The sequence below is a fragment of the Athene noctua genome, chromosome 28, assembly GCF_965140245.1.
Source record: "Athene noctua chromosome 28, bAthNoc1.hap1.1, whole genome shotgun sequence".
In the NCBI taxonomy this organism is placed as follows: Eukaryota; Metazoa; Chordata; class Aves; order Strigiformes; family Strigidae; genus Athene; species Athene noctua.
Window position 1 is genome coordinate 1,547,550 of NC_134064.1, and position 17,231 is coordinate 1,564,780.

The 17,231-nt window shown below is 44.2% G+C and overlaps 1 protein-coding gene across 4 annotated transcripts in view; it reads left to right on the forward strand.

Moving 5' to 3' along the window:
- Positions 1–16,988, forward strand: part of AAK1 (AP2 associated kinase 1) — an 84,901-nt gene extending 67,913 nt beyond the window's left edge. For 3 of the 4 annotated variants that reach the window (XM_074928423.1, XM_074928424.1, XM_074928425.1), the window contains 2 exons: positions 953–1,057; positions 2,289–7,693. In XM_074928423.1, the coding sequence (XP_074784524.1) occupies positions 953–1,057; positions 2,289–2,383 (200 nt within the window). In that variant the 3' untranslated portion in view covers positions 2,384–7,693. Of the gene's footprint in view, positions 1–952; positions 1,058–2,288; positions 7,694–10,705 lie in introns of those variants that run through there. The other variant, XM_074928422.1, reaches the window with a different exon arrangement.
- Positions 16,989–17,231: the final 243 nt, after the last annotated feature.

Sequence of the window (17,231 nt, forward strand, 5' to 3'; positions counted from 1 at the left end):
GTCAGCCTATGTGTCAGCTTTAGGTAGAGAGCTTTTATTCTTGAGAGGTGTCAAACAGGAATGTTCTTGTTCCTTGGAAACCGTTGACTTGTACGTGTCCTTGCTAGGTTTCAGAAATATTTCATGTAGTGATTGAGGACCAGATTTTGGAAGGTATTTTAGGTGTCTGAAGTAAGAAGTAGTGATGCACAGCGAGAGTGCAGAAGTCCCTAAAGGTATGTAATTGCCTGGTAAGGCAGATAAATGTCTTGTCTATTGTGGAGATTGTTGAAAGTGCCTCCCACCACGTGTCTAACTGCAGCTGACGTGGTTTGAAGTCAATGGAATTACTTGCCAGAAAAGCTTTAGGGGCTTTTAAAAAAAATCTCTCTTGGTATCTAGTTACATCTTCAGGCATTTTAAACTCCTTGGAATTCTGACTTCATATTACACTTCTTGTTTTACCACTGTAGGTGAAAGCTCAGGGGTTTTGCCTCACGTTGATGACTGGAATTTCTTCTGTGTGTTCTTTTCCCAGCCTTTTTCTTCTCCCTGTGCATGAGAGCTGGTAACCAGAGAGCCAGACTGCGCTCTCAAACTGTACTAATATCTGACAGCCATTGGATGATGACAAAGAATACCTTCAGTCCTTAGGAGCTTAAGTCCCAGGCCTTTACCACAGCTTTGAACTGTGTCGGTTGTTAAGCCCTTAGATTGGCCAAATTTTATTTTGGTTCTCATGACTTGCCTTGTGTTTTGTTTTGTGTTTTTCCTCTCTACTTTTGTATTTAATTGGCTCTCTTACTTCTTACCTTCTTTACCAAACACCAACTTTATTTCACCTTTAAATGAAACTGCTGCTTCTAAACCCTGTCTGTGAAAACATAAAGATATTCTAACACTTTTTAGCAATTCTAACCAGCCTTCTCTGCTATCTTTGCTTCTTTACCTCTGTTTCTCCTTTATGCTGCAGAAGATACTAACCTGATATCAGGCTTTGATGCTCCTGAGGGCTCTGAAAAAGTGACAGAAGATGAATTTGACCCAATTCCAGTGTTGATATCCAAAAATTCACAAGGTAAGCCAGGATTCGGGGTGAAAAAGGGAAGGAAAAAAGGAAAAGTTCTGGGGCAGTGGTGCTGCAGCCCATGTGAAGTAGGATGATAATCCGTTATAACTCTGAAACTCCTGCTGAAAGTGAGTTTTTTCACTTCCGACTGATGTCTTTCAAAGGTGCTTGTGGGAACTGAGTATGAGAAGTTTGGTAGACAGTACCCACCTCCTTTGAAGAGCTTTGAGCAGTCAGAGTCCTTGGGACAGAGACTGGAAAGCTTCTCGGTTTGCAGCATTCCTGTCACCTAGATCCCATTACTGTGATCTTTGCAAACAGTTTCAGCCTTATGCATGGTTAAGTATAAGAAGCAGCACTGTTTCCTTAAGAGAAGTAATAGCTCTGCATTTTGTAGCTCTTGTAGGGGCAGAAGTAGGCAGCATTTTGCAGTTTGGTCAGTCCAGTAGTTCTTCTCTCTGCAGTCACGCTGCTGAAAAGTTTTAATTACAGCTTTCGATATGCTAGCATAGGTTTAAAGACATACTCCAGGGCTCCCTTTTTTTTTTTCCTCTGATTTTTTTGTAGTTGGATCATAGAAGTTTTCTACTTCCCTAGCTCCCATTTTTGTTCACAGCAGGAATGTGCTGTACACCTCCTCTGCATCTGATGCTAGCTTTCAAAGACTGACACTCATTAGAAAAATTTCTTGGACATAGAAACTCTGCTCCTGCTGAAAGTCAGAGATTTCTACCAAAGTTGGGCCAAGATAGGCTACCTTGAATAAAGAGGAGCCTCTTTACTTCAGTATCAAAGTATCAGTTACAGAAAGCTCAGCTCTCCTTAAAGTAGCTGACAACTCAAAGATGCTCTTAAACCTTGAAATTAGTTGCTGTTTTAAAGCTCTGAACAGTCCTTTCTATAGGCTGTAGGAGTTCTTGTAATTGCTTTACAGATCCTTTAGTAAGGACAGAATTCTGCTGCTTGGATGTAAACCTTGGGAAAAAGAAATAGTTTATAGAGATTTATTGGCTGCTGTGATGTTTTTCCATCCAGCGAGCTAGGGTTGGGGGGGCGTGGGGGGAGAGGGTGGAAGAGCAAGCAGGGGAATGTTACTGTTGTGATGTGAGTAATGAGAAGAGCTTGAGCAAATTTTCTGTTTTGCTTTGACTTTTTTCTTGCTTGCTTGCTCTTGAACATCTGAAACTGTCGTGTGTGTGTGTCCTGTTCAATACTGAATTCCTATCTCTCACACTTTCAGGTGGGCATTCTAGAAACAACAGTGGAAGCTCTGAGTCCAGTCTTCCCAACATAGCCAGGTCTTTACTGCTGGTGGATCAGCTCATAGACCTGTAGCAGTGACACAGTAGCAGACGCAGTTTCTGTAACGTACCTAATCCTCCGTTTTCATTTCCAGAAGAGTTACCTTCAGTTGTGGTTCTTTTGGGCTTTTTTTTTTTTTTTTTTGGCTCCTTAATTGAAAGAAAAACAAATCTGCCTACAGGAGACAGTCATCCACCTTTCTCCCTGTCTTCCCATGCTCTGGGAAAGATTCTGTCTCAGTTCTCCAGGTAGTCCTCTCTAAAGCTGGTAAAAAGCTGTTGTGGTTCCTTCTGCACCTGTCTCTAATAGCCTGTGTCTAAAGGGAGCACTGTCCTTAGCCGCCCTGCTGAGATGAACACATAGCACCATGGAAAGCCTAACTGTAAATGAATTAGATCATTGTAGCTGATGTATGATCCCTGCGTACAACAGACTCCTTTCTCCTTAGAGTAGTGCGTGAACAACTGTGTTTCAATCTTTGCGTTTGTGTTTTTGGGTTTGTTTTTTGTTCTGTTCCTGTTTTTCTGATGAATGGGCAGGAGGAAGGGGACAGGTGAAATCGGTAGGGACGTCCCTCTCCTGCAGAATACAGGTTAGGAGAGCTGATGTTTCTAAATTGCCAGTATATGCTTCAGAGGAGGAGAAAGCACTGAATTCCTCTGAAGTAGTCTTGCCTAGTACCTCTGGTGATGGTGCATATGAAGAGAGTTTTCCCGACTGCCCCCAGCTAATGGTTTGCTGTTTAACAATCCTGCTTGTGAATGAACTGCGCTTCCTTGGGGAAGGGGAAAAAAAGAAAAAAAAAAAAAAAAAAAGAAAAAGAAAAAAAAAACCCACCCGATTGTTAAAGCTGCAGAAATGACCCTAAGTGAAATATAACAAGTTTTTGAACCAAATACATGTGAGTATGGCTGTGAGCTAGTGTTTTGTTCACCTTTTTTGGATGAAAAGGGCATTGTGGCAGCAGCAGATGTATTTTCTGTGACTTCTTTTCTGTGTTTGACTGGAAAAAAAGAAAATCCCCCCCAACCTACTGTAAATTGTGTATGAAACAAATTGTCCTACGGTTGTTTGTCTATTTTTAATCCTGGTTTTAGTCAAGCATCTGGTATCTGTTCTGGGTTCCCCTTTTTCTCTTGTAACTGCATATAGTACAAACCAGTTAAGTATGGAACCATTTGTTTCAGTAGACAAAGATTACTGTGGACTTTATGCCACTCTTCAGTCTTTGTGGAACAAGCATGCACTTGATTCAGATGGTTTGAAATAAGTGCTGCTACAACTTGATGGGTTTTTACCTTTTCTTTTTCCCTTCACATGCTTAGTTTGTCAACTAGCTGGATACGCTAAACTTGTTTTCATTGGCTTATGGTCATGAAGTCCGGAATTTCTATCTTGTATTTGAAAGCTCTTTCTGAACAGAAGGACTCTTCCTCTGTAGTGGAATAATTAATAGCTTACTGCTAACCTTGTGTATGTGTATGTAGCTGTATTAGTAAAAGTGCAGTTTCCCATGTGCGAAAGTATGAACGACTGAAATATGTATGTACTGCCCTCTCGCTAAGAAGGAAAGAATCAAAGTTTGTGACTACTCCTTTCCTATCTCCAGTCTCTCCGCTATTCCCCCACCCCAACACTTAGTTTAACAAATTCTGTAAATAGAACTACCATCGATTGTGTCTGCTCTACATTACTCTTCTTTTAAAACCTACACTTAATAATAAAAGTATTGCTTAAGTGTGTTGTATCATTACATGTGTATACTGCACTTTCCAAGAGAAGCTTTACATGAGAACTATGGAAATGACCTTAGTAAAATTGTGGATAGAACTTTATTATTTTTTTGTTTTATATTCCTAAAGCACAGGCAAGCTGGACTGGAAAACATGAAGACGCTATAGATAGAAAGTTATTGTATAGTCAGATACTGAGATTATATGAAAAGAGAATGGATTTTAAAAAGTAACCATCTACTGTATATTAGAAACAAAGATTTCTGTGAATTAAAGTACTTTTAAAGAATGTTTAAGATTTTAAATCTAATGGCGCTTGTTCAAGGGTTCTGGAAAATTATAAATGCACTGGGATGTTAATAATGCTATTAAATAAGCAGATGTGAATGTTTATTTTATTGCTTTTTCAAGTAGCTATTCATGGATCTGGGTGGGAAATACAATGCAATGGAAGCATACATTTTTAGAGATGTCTATCTAGACCTCCTTCAGAAAATACTCACTACTTATTCACAGAATGAATGGAAAATGCAAGAGATGAAACGAGTGGATATTTGTTAATTTTAAGCACTCCAGAAAAGGTGACTGTCCTACAGGTGTTGGGTTAGTGTTGGTATGCTGCTCAAAAGTCGGAGTTTGTGTGAAAGCTGCTGCTGTGAAGGAACAAACTGAACTTTCATCCCGTGTCTGTATGGGAGATGTTTCCTTCCCAGCATTCCCAAAAACCCCTCAGAATGATTCTCTCCTATAGCTGTGGTCGCAGCCTGATTTGAAGCCATGGGAGATGTTTCTGTCCCTTTTTAAGGGTCGTAGGGTCAGGTGTTGTTAAATAACATCATACAAACCTCCAGTCAGCCAAACCACAGCAGTGTGTTCTCCTCTCTGCCCAGTCTGTGCTGCTCAGTCATCTCAGGGTGACAGAGGAGTCGTTCTGCCCTGACAAGCTGAAGCTTGTAGTTGTGATCTTGGCATTAACTGTTTTGATGGATCCTGCTGATAGGATACTACAGATGCAACCACAGTACATGGAGCAATTTCCTTTTGAGTTAAGGTTGAGCTCTGGAAGCAAACTCTGGTTTTTGGGGTGGCAAGGTGTTCAGAGGAATAGTTGGTTCTCGCTTACTCTGAGGGGTCTTGGGTTTTGAACTGCCCCTGCTTTTGGGAATCTCCCCAGTTTTAACTGGATGAGCATGAGTGTCGCAGCCACAATTCAGAGATCAGCAAATTCATGTTGTATCTGACACTATTCACTGTAGTGGGAGCATCTGTCCCAACACCAGAAGGTGCTGCAGCTCCGTGATTTCTGGCTGTCCAAGTCCTCATGGGCTTCCTTGGGCCTTGGCCCAAGTGTGAAGGTGCTGTGCAACCTGCTGGAGAAGCCTGAGAGATGGGTGAAGAATCTGGGCACTGGTGGCTTTGTGGCAGACCCGCATCCTCTAACAGCCCCTTTACCACAAGTAAATGGTGCTTGTGTGAATCGCTGGGTAGAGCAAAATTATTTTTAGAGAGGGCTTCTTGTAAGTGAATGATGATGGCTTTCTTCAGCATGAAAGCTCACAGGATATTGCCTCCAGTGACTTTCCAAACCCACCCTGTTAAATTGATTTTTTTAAAAATTTGTTATTACACTGAAAGATCCAATGCAAGTCAGAACAAAAACAGAGTTCAGCATTTGTTGGGGTATCCAAGCAAACAAAATGTGGAGCATGTGGGCCTCTGACTACAGAAAATGTCACCAAGCACATGCTGTGCTGCAGTAACATCTGAAGCGTGTGCGTGTCTTTGTGGAGTAAGTTATTTTCTTTTTAGCCAATACATTTTCTAGTTTGGGAACATGGGAATCAGTCAGAAATTGGGGAGTAGCTGGCATGGATGTGGGAGAGCGTGAATGCTGCGGTGGGGGGGGGCATTGATGAATGAGCCTTATTGGTCAGCTTGGTTACCAGTAGTTGCGTGAGATGAGTTCCCCTGATTTCTTTGTTGAAGTGTGTGGGCACTGCACGTGAAAACTGCATCACTCCACCAGGAAACGTAGACCTGGGGTGGGGGGGAGGTGGTTTTTATATTTATTTTTTTGTTCCTCTGTAGTCTCTTTCTGTAACAGAAAGAAGCTGTGCTCTGGGGACAGCCGTGCCTACGCACGGGAGCGCAGACTCTACGCGCAGCTTCAGATCTGTTGTTCCTGGGGAGGAAGGGTGGGTTGCCTGCCTGGGCTTGTTTTAAGGACAGTGCTGATGTGTGAGACTTGTGCTCCTGCCCTGCACAGGAGGGAGTTTAACCCCTAGAAATTTGCCTTCGTTTTTTTTTTTTTACACGGTCACAGACTGCATCTTAAAAATGAGTTGCATACGTAACCCTTGGCTTGTGCCTGGTACCAATGAGGGGAAAACTAAATGATGCTGTTAGGCTCCGGGTGGTCAGTCTTGTTCATAAACTGCTGGAATATGGTGTGTGGGGTTAGTCCGTTTAACGTGGGTCCTGTCTCACTCTGCATGGTGCAAATGACTGTACAAGTGTGCCAAAAGTCGAATATTAAATTCCTTATCTGCAACTGAAGAACCCCAGATTTGTTCCAAAATCTGCCGCTGTGCAGAAATGCATAATTGTGCTGTCCAGATTGTCCAGTGACATAGTAATAAAAGTTTAAGAGTAGGGTTGACTTAGCACTGAGGGATATGGTGTAGTTTGGAACTGTTAATGTTAGGTTGATGCTGGACTGGATGATCTTCAAGGTCTTTTCCAACCTAGACAATTCTGTGATTCTGTAATGGTGATGCTGACCTTGGGTGTTCTGGTTGATACTCCCTCGCTGAAAGCACTGAGGGGGTAGCTTTGTCTTGTTACTGAATGATAGTGCTTCTGGGAATCAGAATAGAAGGAGAAACTCCACCGTTTCAAGACCAGAGGATTAAGAAGTCTTTTGACCCTTTTAAAATGTTAAACTAGTAATCTTGCATACTAGTATGTTGATTTTTAGGTACACATTACCATAATTTGAGACCTTCCTGACTTTGGCTGGATGAAATCAGGAGAGTTATTTAGTGGAAGAGTAGCTTTAGAAATGCCTCTGTCTCCCTGACTTCCTTGTTTTGGACTCTGCCCTAGCGATGAGATCATCATCTTGGTGACTGCTCTGCCTTCTTGCAGCCCCCTGTAATAGGGAGAATAAATCTTTTATAGCTTTCCTGTCCATTATTTCAGTCCTGTGCCACTTCAATGCACCTTTTCTTTAAAAGATGGAGGAAATCTATGTGTCAGTGCTGTAACTCAGGAGTAAACGCCCTTTTCTTCAGGTTTCTATCTGAATACACGCAGGGTGTATTCCTGGGGTACCAAGCTATAAGGGTTTTTATTATTAAGGTTCTTCCTGCAGAAAGGGAGCCTGGGCATTGGTTATTTAGTGTGTATAGCTGATTCTGGAATAAAAAATTACATGTGAATGTTGTACATGGGTAGGGAGGGGAGAAACCTTATCTATAAACTCAAGCTTCTGGCAAGATTTTATGCTGTAAAGCTTGCAGCTGTTAGGAGCGTGCACGTGTTAAAACCTGAGCATTAATTGAAAACATTAGGGAATGCTTCCCCATGAAGCAACACACAGGTTTCTGGAGTCCAGAGGAGGAGGGAACGAAAGAGGCAACTGCTTGTTGACAGGGTCCATCTTGGCACAGGCAGATGTTAGGAAATGCTGCCTCTGGAAAAGAGGCATCTCTCTGCTTTGTGTGTTATTTCAAGCAGATCATCTGCCTGTATCTTTTCAGACCTCTTCGGTGTGAGAGAGAGCTGAGTTGTCCCAGAGAAGGGGCAGGGCTTCCAACAAAAAGGCACCGTCTTAGTTTCAGGAGATTTGTCATTTACCCTCATGCTGTTACCAGCTCGTGGAGTGACCCTTTCTCCGTTACTGTAACACAGAACAAAACTACCCTGCCTTTTCAGGTGAAACTCTCCCTCGAGCACTTCAGTCTTGCTGGTCTCTGCTCTCAGACCTGCCCAAGCATCCATCGGCGCTGCCTGACTTAAATTCTCTATCGTCCTAAAAGTTACGCAGCACGCGCCTCCAAAACGTTTCTCTGCAAAGCCCGTAGCTATGGCTGCTCGTGTGGATGCACAGACCTTGTCTCGTTAGCTCTAACCTGACCTTTACACAAAGGAGTTTGGGTTTTTTTAGTTCGATGGCATATTTCAGTGTCTAAGCGTAGCTCAGACCTTTTTTAACACAGGTGATTAACAACTCTGAGAGGAGATGTCTAAGCCATTGTCTAGTTAGACATGCACCCAGGTGTTGGCTAAAGTAAAATGCTGGCATGATGTTGTCTTCCTTGTTGTAGTGATGCTGCCATAGCTCCTTCTGGGACTGTCCCTTTGCTTTCTACCAAAGGAAACAAACTGGGGGAACCCAAGAAACATGGGAAGGAAAGAGATTGGTTACTGTGGGATGGTGGCTGGAAGCCAGGTCTTCCTCCTTCAACGTCAGAAAAATAGAACATGGGAGTGTAGATGGTGCTTCTCTCTTGTCAGTAAATCCCCAAACTTCTCAGGTAACTGCATTTTACTATCGCTGTGCCTATTTTTGTTGTTTTCAAATTGTCAGGGCCCTTCCTTTCTTGCTCTTATTGCCTAGCAGCTTTGCCTGAAACCAGCTCTCAACTGAAGGCTCCTACCTAATGATCACTTCATTTTTTCTTCCCAGAGTAATTCACAACTCCTGTACTGGCCTTAGCAAGGGAGAAAACTGCTTCCAAGCATTCAGTGCCCTTCTTACTTATGATAGGCAGAGAGAGTGAGAAAGCATTGGAAAAAGTTTTTTTTTTTCCAAAAATAGAGCGTTTTGCCTGTCATACAGTGCTTCCAAGTTCAGAGACATGTGCTGCTCCTGTCCTAAGCGAACGGGCTTATATCCTGTCAGCCCTTCTCTTACTCTGTCCTCAGTGTCATCACTTATGTGAACGTAGACACCTACTAACTCTTTAAAAAGAAAATTCTGATCAGATGACTTGTTTGTGCTGTTCTTGTGGAAAGCGGGTCACTGGTTTGCATTGGCATAATGTTCACCTGATAAATGCCTTTTTGCTTTCCTTGTTTTCCTGTACGCTCTACTTCAGTGAGGAGGGGGTAACTCAGAGGCGTTGGCATGATGTGGCAACTGGTCTTGCTCTGCTCCAGCCTGTATTCTCAAAATCTCACAGTAATACCTGGTAAATATATAACCAGCCTCCTGGAAGAAAGCGACACCATAGACGTACTGTTCCTGTAATCTGAGATTAGCATCTAAGGTTAAACCATGGCTGACAGCATAGGCTTCAGGAAAGATAGATAGTATTTTTGTAGAGTAACTTATAAAATGTTCACATATCTACACTGTCTTTATTTAGCAGTGTAATGTATCTAAGTGAATAGTTTCCCAATAAACACCGATTTTGATGCCTAATGACCGACTACTGTGTCTTTAATGGTGAGCAGTGACTAAGAACGAGTTAACTTGCATAAGTCTACAGACTTGATCAAGAAATGGTGCCTTGTGGGCTGCAATGGGTGTGCAAATGTGAACGATTAACCTGGGCAGAGTATTAACCTGGGCAATGATGCTATTTTGTCACAGCAGGGTGGGTTGGTTAGTACCTCGCTTGTCCATTGGTCAGTGGATACCAAACAACCTCCTTACCCTCCTCATTGTACCTTCAATTCAAACTGCTTAGTTTTCATGTGCCTTTTTCCTATCCTCTTGCTAACATGAGTCCAATGACATGCTCCTAACCTGCCAATAGTTCTTTGAAGGTAAGATATCTTCTGTTCTGTCTGTGTGAGTCCTAAGGCAAAACCAACCCCATCTTGGGCTCTTGCAGCTGGAGAAGAGCAGAACAGCGAGCCTCTCCCCACAAGGTCATGTACACTACCACAGAAGCAAGCCAGATGGTTATAGTTATGTTAGATACTTAAAGTCATGGTATGGAGTGTTTAAAATCATATGTCTTGCAGTGGTTTAAAATAATGCTGCTGTAGTTACCAGGATTCTTTAAAAGCTGTAGGCTGACCTTCATTCTTTGTAATGTGTATGTTATTTTAGCAGATTGTAGGACATCCCTGTGTATTTTACATGCCTGACTGTAATTCCATGTGTCCGTGGGATGACTTACAGAAATAGTGGCTGTGCCAAGCTACAGATCTGCCTGTAGGGAGTCAATAAATAACAGCGCAGAATGAAATGACGAAACTTGTCTGTTTGCTGGAGCTTCACTCCGGGCAACAGTGTCACAAAGTGGAAACCTCTGATGGTGGTCATCGTCATGGGGGGCAGAGGAAACCTTGTGGAATGGCGCTGAGAGAGTGCTGGGTGTGCCCATTTGTGTGTCAAACATCTTCCATCTCTCTAAAAACTGGTACTCGTGGTGTCCCCGAGCTGTGAGGTGGTGCTGAGTTGTGGGTCAGTTTGTGTGTTGTAAATACCTTCCCTGGCGTTTTTTATTTTCTTTTACTTGCCCTCCCTCTCCTTCCCATTTTCCATGTGTGATGGTGGTTTAAATCTGAATGGCATGACATTTCTTGTGTAAGAAGTATCCTTCATTCATGTTTATGACTAAAGAGATGGAGCATGTTGAGTAACACTCTTCCCTTGCATTTTTAGGTCTGCAGAGGGATCCAGCCCTATTCCCTGTTGTAGGTCTTGAACTCTGTAAAGGACCTTCTGGCAGTGATGGACTTGCTTTGTATAAGGGTCAGTCTGAGATAATGGAGGTGAAAACGCAGCCCAACTCGGAGTCAGACTATTTAACAAGAGATGGTCCTTCAAGCAACAGCTCCTTCTACAGCAGCGAAGGAGAGGGGACAGACCATGAAGGAGATATTTTGGACTGCAGCGGGTCCAGGCCTTTACTGATGGATTCGGAAGAGGAGGAGGATACCTACAAGCTGTGCACAGGGTTCCTGCAGTCTGCACCCAGGGAAAGACACGAGGCCTCCAAAGAAGATCCCCGCTCCCAGTCTTCCCAGACTAGAGCAGGGGAGATGCTGTTCCCTGCCTTCCAGTCGCACACTGGGGAGGTTTTCAACGAACCGGATGTTTTTGCCACGGCTCCTTTTCGAAGCTCTAGAAAAGTGCCTGATGAGGTGGATGTCTTTACCAAAGCTCCTTTTATCTCCAAGGGTAACGTGGCTCTTAGACATCCAGAAGAAGCAGATGTATTTCTGAGAGCCCCTTTCACTAAAAAGAAAAGCATGGAAGAGTTGACTTCCCACAGTACGTCTAAGGAACTGTTCGCACCGTCCATTTTCTTAAGTGTAGGAGGTGATGTCCAACACAGAGCTAACCAGCTGTTCCCAGGCATGGATTCGGCGCTCTGTGGGTCCACGGCCTCGGCAAGATCTCAGTGTCCCTCTGCCGGGTTTACTCAGCCAAGCAATCTTCATTCCTCTTCTGTAAGAGCCGTGGAGACCCAGGAAACCCCCCCTTCGAAAGGTGTGCTGCAGGAGCAGGGTGGCATTGCTGGTGAGAGGAACCAAGGAGGCCCCGCGCTGCCCCAGGAAGGTGTGCTGGGCTCTGTGGTTAACAAGCCTTTCCGTCCACAATCCTTGTCAAAATATTCCCGTCACTACAGTCCAGAAGATGGGCAGGGTCTCGAAGTCAAGCCCATAGCTGCTTACAAAGTGGTTTCTCAGACCAACAGACAGGCGATAGCAGGATCTGTCTCTGTTGCCCCTCTGTCTTCCAGGACTACAGAGCTCTCCGGCGGGGATCCGTTTGCTTCAGCACCCTTTCCTTCCAAAGCAGGAAAGCAAAAGCCTTAATCTGCTGTGAGCTGGGAGGTGTGCATCCCATAGGAGCACCTCTCACAGGACCTTGAACCTCTTAGTTGAAATGAATGATATAGCAATATATATATATATAAAAAATAATTATTATTTTTTGGTCAGAACTCTATTTGCAGTGATATATAGTTGAACCATTTTAAGTTATGTTAGTTAGTCTGAATGCCTGGCTCTCAGGATCTTCATATCTTTTTCAGTTGCTTCTTACCTTCCTCCTCTCACTGTCTTTCCCCCCATTTATTTTTTAGATGCTTTTCCAAACCAGTAATATTCCATATTTTCTGGTCCTGGCTAGGGAAATGCATTATAAGATGAATAAAAAGGTTTCTTAATTACAGAGTAAGTCAAGCGGGACTTGCTAGTGCTCTGGAAAGAGATTTCCCCGGTTAAAGGGTAACTGCTACTTCTTTGCTATCGGTGGCGGCTCGAGAGCAGGGTCATACGTTCCTGCTGCTCTGGCAGACCTGGCAGCTGTGGCTCTGACCATGGTTGTGTGTGTTCGTGGGTGATGCACACACCGAGCCAGAGCCGTGTCATCGCACGGGCAGCGTTTCTTTGCTCGCTGTGGCAGGTAACGTGGGGAGAATGCTTCTGCCCAGCGGCCTGTGCCAGAGCCTGGAGCTGTTGGTGGAAGGACTCACAGTGCCTTCAGTCCCTTGTCTTGTCAACTCTCAGATACACAAACTTCAGTAAAGCAATCTGTCAGGCTGTTACTATTGCTGTTGTTTGGAAAATCGAATGATCAGGCAGAACTTTAGTTTTACACATGTATTCCCTGTCTGGTTTATGCCAAAGTGTAGGACCCAGAAATTTGCTTATGGTGTTGTGAAGGAGAGAGCCGTGCATTTTTACAGTATTAAAAAAAGCCTTACAAAAAAAATTATTATGCAAACAACTCGATAAATGTCCTGATCTATAAATACCTCTTTTGGTGTAATTCAGCATTGGATGCAATCCGATGAGACTGATTTATACTGTCTATAGTGTAGTGACTTTCTATTTGTAAATTCTGCCTTTTTTGTTTTCCTGTAGATCAAGGATGAACCTAAACAAAATCCATTCACACTCCTTTGGTAATGTTTGCTCTACTTCCAAAATACTGTGCTTTCTACCATATTCCCACAGAGAAAGACAGCGTCTTGTTGTTTGTTCAGTCATTGATGTAGTGAATCCCAAGATAGTGTTTGGAGGAAAAATCGCCCAGGCTGGCAGCTGGGCAGAAACAAAGCAGACTTTGCTCCCCTCTCTTTTCGCTAATATAAGACAGAGGTAAGAGTGAAACCTCCTGTCTTTATTTTGCAAAATGCCTGGTTGCATAAGTTGTCCTGGATCTGCTATTTCTGGCCCGCAAAGGCTATTTGTAAGCGTGGACTGACTTTCAAAATACCCAGTTATAGGGACTCTTTGGGCTCAAAGTCGCTGATGAATCTTCGTGGTGCAGTAATCCTTCCTCCTAACAGGTGTTGCTGCAGAATGTCTCCCAAGAAAAAAAGTCTGGTGGTTTTAAGGACTTGACATCTATGGAAAAAATCCCCACTGGCTCCAGTAGCGTCTGGCCAAGCCTCTGAAGAGCCTCGCGGTGGCCATTTCCAAAGGGAGTTTGTCCATTGTCACGTGAGCTGGAGCATGGTGCTGAGGGTGAAGCACATATTGTGTGTTTGGGGGTCTCCCGCAAGTGGCTTTGAGATCTTTGTGCGTTTGCAGGGTAAGGAGCAATGGGTAGGTTGCTGAGATCAGGACTGGCCGTATGTGGGGCAGGTGCCTGCTCTGCCTCTGTTCTGATGTGTTTGTACTCAGAGAGAAAGTACTGTGAGTACTGTCACTCATGAGAGGGAAGGATCAGCCGTAGCACCTCCTAACTCACTGGGATTGCACCTGGGAGAGCTTCTGCAGCTGAAAATAGATTTCAGTATAGTTTTTGGGGGAGGTGGGTGTAAAAAAAAGGAGACCACCTGCGGTACATAGCTTTGTCTGATGTCCAAATAATAAGTGTTAAAGGAATGCAACAGGCTTATTAAAGATGCATGTGAAAGCTGCTTAAACCCGGCAGAACATTGCACAGTCCGGGGCTGGCTCGCTGCTGACTTTAAGGCCAACAGCATAAGGGGAGGATGGATGGGAAAGCCTTGAATGCCAGGAGCTGACTAGCGAATCTTCTGCAAATAGGAGTCACAGCCTGCTCCGTGTTTCCTTTCCCCTCCCCAAATTCAGTTGCCCTCCAAAATATCTCCACTTGCAACAGATGAGCCAAATATTCTGCTGGACGTGCTCAGCGTGGAGATTGCCTGGAAGGGAGAAGCTCGGGCTGAGGTCTTAAAGCCCTGGGGTGGGGAGGGAGAATACTTGAAAGCACGGAGGTTATGTTGGCTTGCACAGCCCAGCTGCTGGCAAATGGTGACTTGCCAAGCCCAGGTCAGGTCGTGTTGTGTGGAGCTGGAAACCTTCTGCCCTGTTCTGCTACGCTTGGAGTAAAGTAATATTGGTGCATACTGGCGGTTTAGGTTTTTTTCTGTCCTCTGTCACCTCTTGAAAACAGAAGTACTGTAGAGAAATTTCTGGATTTCCCTTGAGATGTTTCTTCAGCAAAGCTGAGGCTGTTGCTTATCGTTGTCGTTTTCTGTTTAAATATACACCCAAAAGGCAGTTGTTGGTTTTGTTTAATATAAACCCCCTCTAAATCAGTTGTTGCTGGATTGCATCAGTGAGAGATGCCAAGAATGACTGTGATAGCAAACTGTGAATTCAAGGGATACCAAGGAGACTGAGCGTTGAGGGCCCAGATTTGCTTCAGCACACAACTGTCCCGGCCATGCGTGCAGCCAGGAGGCTGAATTTGGCCTCGAGCTGTTAAATTCACTCGGGAAGCTGCTGGAAAGGGAGGTCAGGCCTTGGCAGTGCTGGGATAAATCTGTGGGACAGGGAGATGCTTTGCTGGAGTGAGCGAGTGCATATAAATCAGATGTAGGTTCAAGGTATTACCTCTGCTAACTGGATTCAGGTTCTCCTTCCTTTCCTTCATTTTTACTTGAAAAACTTCGGATAATTCTGTGAAACTTCCTTCAATGCCGCATCCAGGTCTCACTGAGCTGATGCCGGTGAAGCATCAGCCTGTTCCCCTTCACGCTGGGACCGGAGCCCCCCGCGCGCGTGTTCACGAGGTGGAGGTGAGCTGCCTGTGGTTCAGACCTTGCTATCCTGCACTGCCAGCCAAGGGAGAAAGGGAAAATACACCGAGGCACAGTTAGCTGCGGGGGCTTGTTTACAGCCCTGATTCAGGTCGGGTCAGGCTGAATTTCCAGCTAGCATTTTGGCAGCTTTTATGTTCTTCAAGCACTTTATACAAAGAGCAAGCTAACGGTGCCCCAGAAGCTCATGATCCTGCCAGCATACATCCAGTGCTTAAATGGTTTTCAATCTCTTTTGGGGGGTCGAGGCAGCTTGTTTGTATGTCTGCATGTGACCTATAAAGTAATGGGACTTCTGGTTATGGTCAGAAAAATGTATTTCAGTGCCTGTTAGTCTGATATCCTTTGCATTTCCAGTTTGTGTTCCTCCTAATCCTGCACTGCCAGTACTGCAGCTTCAGTGTGATTGATTACAAGTGGAAATTTCATTTCCATAGCCTCTGAAGCTTACTGTTTTTAATGAACGTAGAAGAATAATGCTAATTGTTTTCTTTCCTATGCAACCAGTGATCTTAGTGAAATAAGACCGGTACGGCCTCAATGCAGCATTTTGAAGTCAGTTTTCTGAACAGAACCACTGGTTTAATCATTTTTTAAAGCTGTAGTAAATTCTGTTAACTGCCCTGGGTCCTCATGCACAGCAAGAGGGCCGCAGTTATCGCCGCAGTCCTGCGACAATCTTAGATTCATGCTGCGAAAGGGACTGGTTCTTACCCATTGCCAACTTCAGCTTGAATGCACTCAAAGTCTCTCTTCAAAATGATTAATCAGTTTCTGCATTAAAAAAAAAAGCAGTTGCTTGGCTCTCTGTGCCTCACTGCCATGACGTTTATACAGCGCATGTAACGGGACCAGCTGCCCTGGTGGTAACCTGCGCGTTCTGCAGCCTGCTGCAGTATCTTTGGGACTTTCCCTGTATCTCCTCTCTCCCTTCCAGCCAGCTCAGCACTAGTCAGATGTGGTGTTCAGTTTACAGCCTTAGTCTCCTGAAGCCAGCGCCCACTCACTCGGTAACGCACACTATGCACGGAGCACACGGGCGGCGTTAACACTCGTAACAGCAAACCCACGTAAACAATCGTGACACACGGCGCCTGAAGCGTGTCTTCAGTGGGACTTAAGCAAGACTGAGCGAGATCTCTTTATTTGCTGAACTTTTAATCACTCCAAAGTGGTAATCGGTTACTTTAACTCAGCTTCCACCAAAGACTCTTGTGTTGGGGAGTTGAATTTTTTGCGGTTGGTTTTGGTTTTTGGGTTTTTTTCCTCATGGTGTTAAATCAAGGCCTTTCAGTACACAAAAAGACTCCAAAGCATTTTTACAGTAGTGTCTTGACAGTGAAATCTTGTTCCAGCTCTGAAACACATTTCTGAAACCTGATCAGCTGTGTTAGTGTTTCTAAAAATAAGCCACAGCCTGTAGTTTCCATTGTAGGTAGGGCAAATACCCTCACACACACCTAGAAATATTCCCTTGTGAAGTTAGAAGGATCATGATGATCCCCTGTTCCCCAATCCCTCCTCTCTAAAGGGAGAACTTGCTCGCAGGCGTGGGGAGGGTAGGGGCTTGTTCAGGGCTGGGAGCTCTGATGTAGCCGGCAGAGCATCACTTCCCTTCGAGTCCAGCAGCAAAAAACTCCCCTTGTTTCTGCATGGAGTGGGAAGCCGGAGCTGGAAGCATCCATGATCTCTGCTAACTGTGACAAACAATCTGTGACTCGTGTCCTAAGAGCAGTGTTTCGTTTGCACCACACTCTTAATAAGGTAATTCTTAGCGATCTCGGAAGTACCTCTGACTTGCAGATTTGATGGAGTCAAGTTTTGCACTCCGGGTGTGATCATCTGTGTTTCTGGTAATTATGATGAAGAAATGTTCGAGTTGTAAACTTATGTACATTTTATTAAAACTGTATCTGATTACAATACATCTTCTCTGCTGTGCATTCCTTCTCCCCCCCCCCTTGCAAAATATTTTTGCTGGATATAAAGAATCTGCATTTGAATGAGGTTTTTCCTACTGAGGTACTGACCTCTGTCTGTCCCTACTATTTTATCTGGTAGGTGGAAGGTTGAACTGATCTCACGGCTTTAAGCAGAGGCTTTAAGCAGTGGATATTCCTATTTACAGGAAAGAAACCATGTCTAGGGCAGTGCTATAAG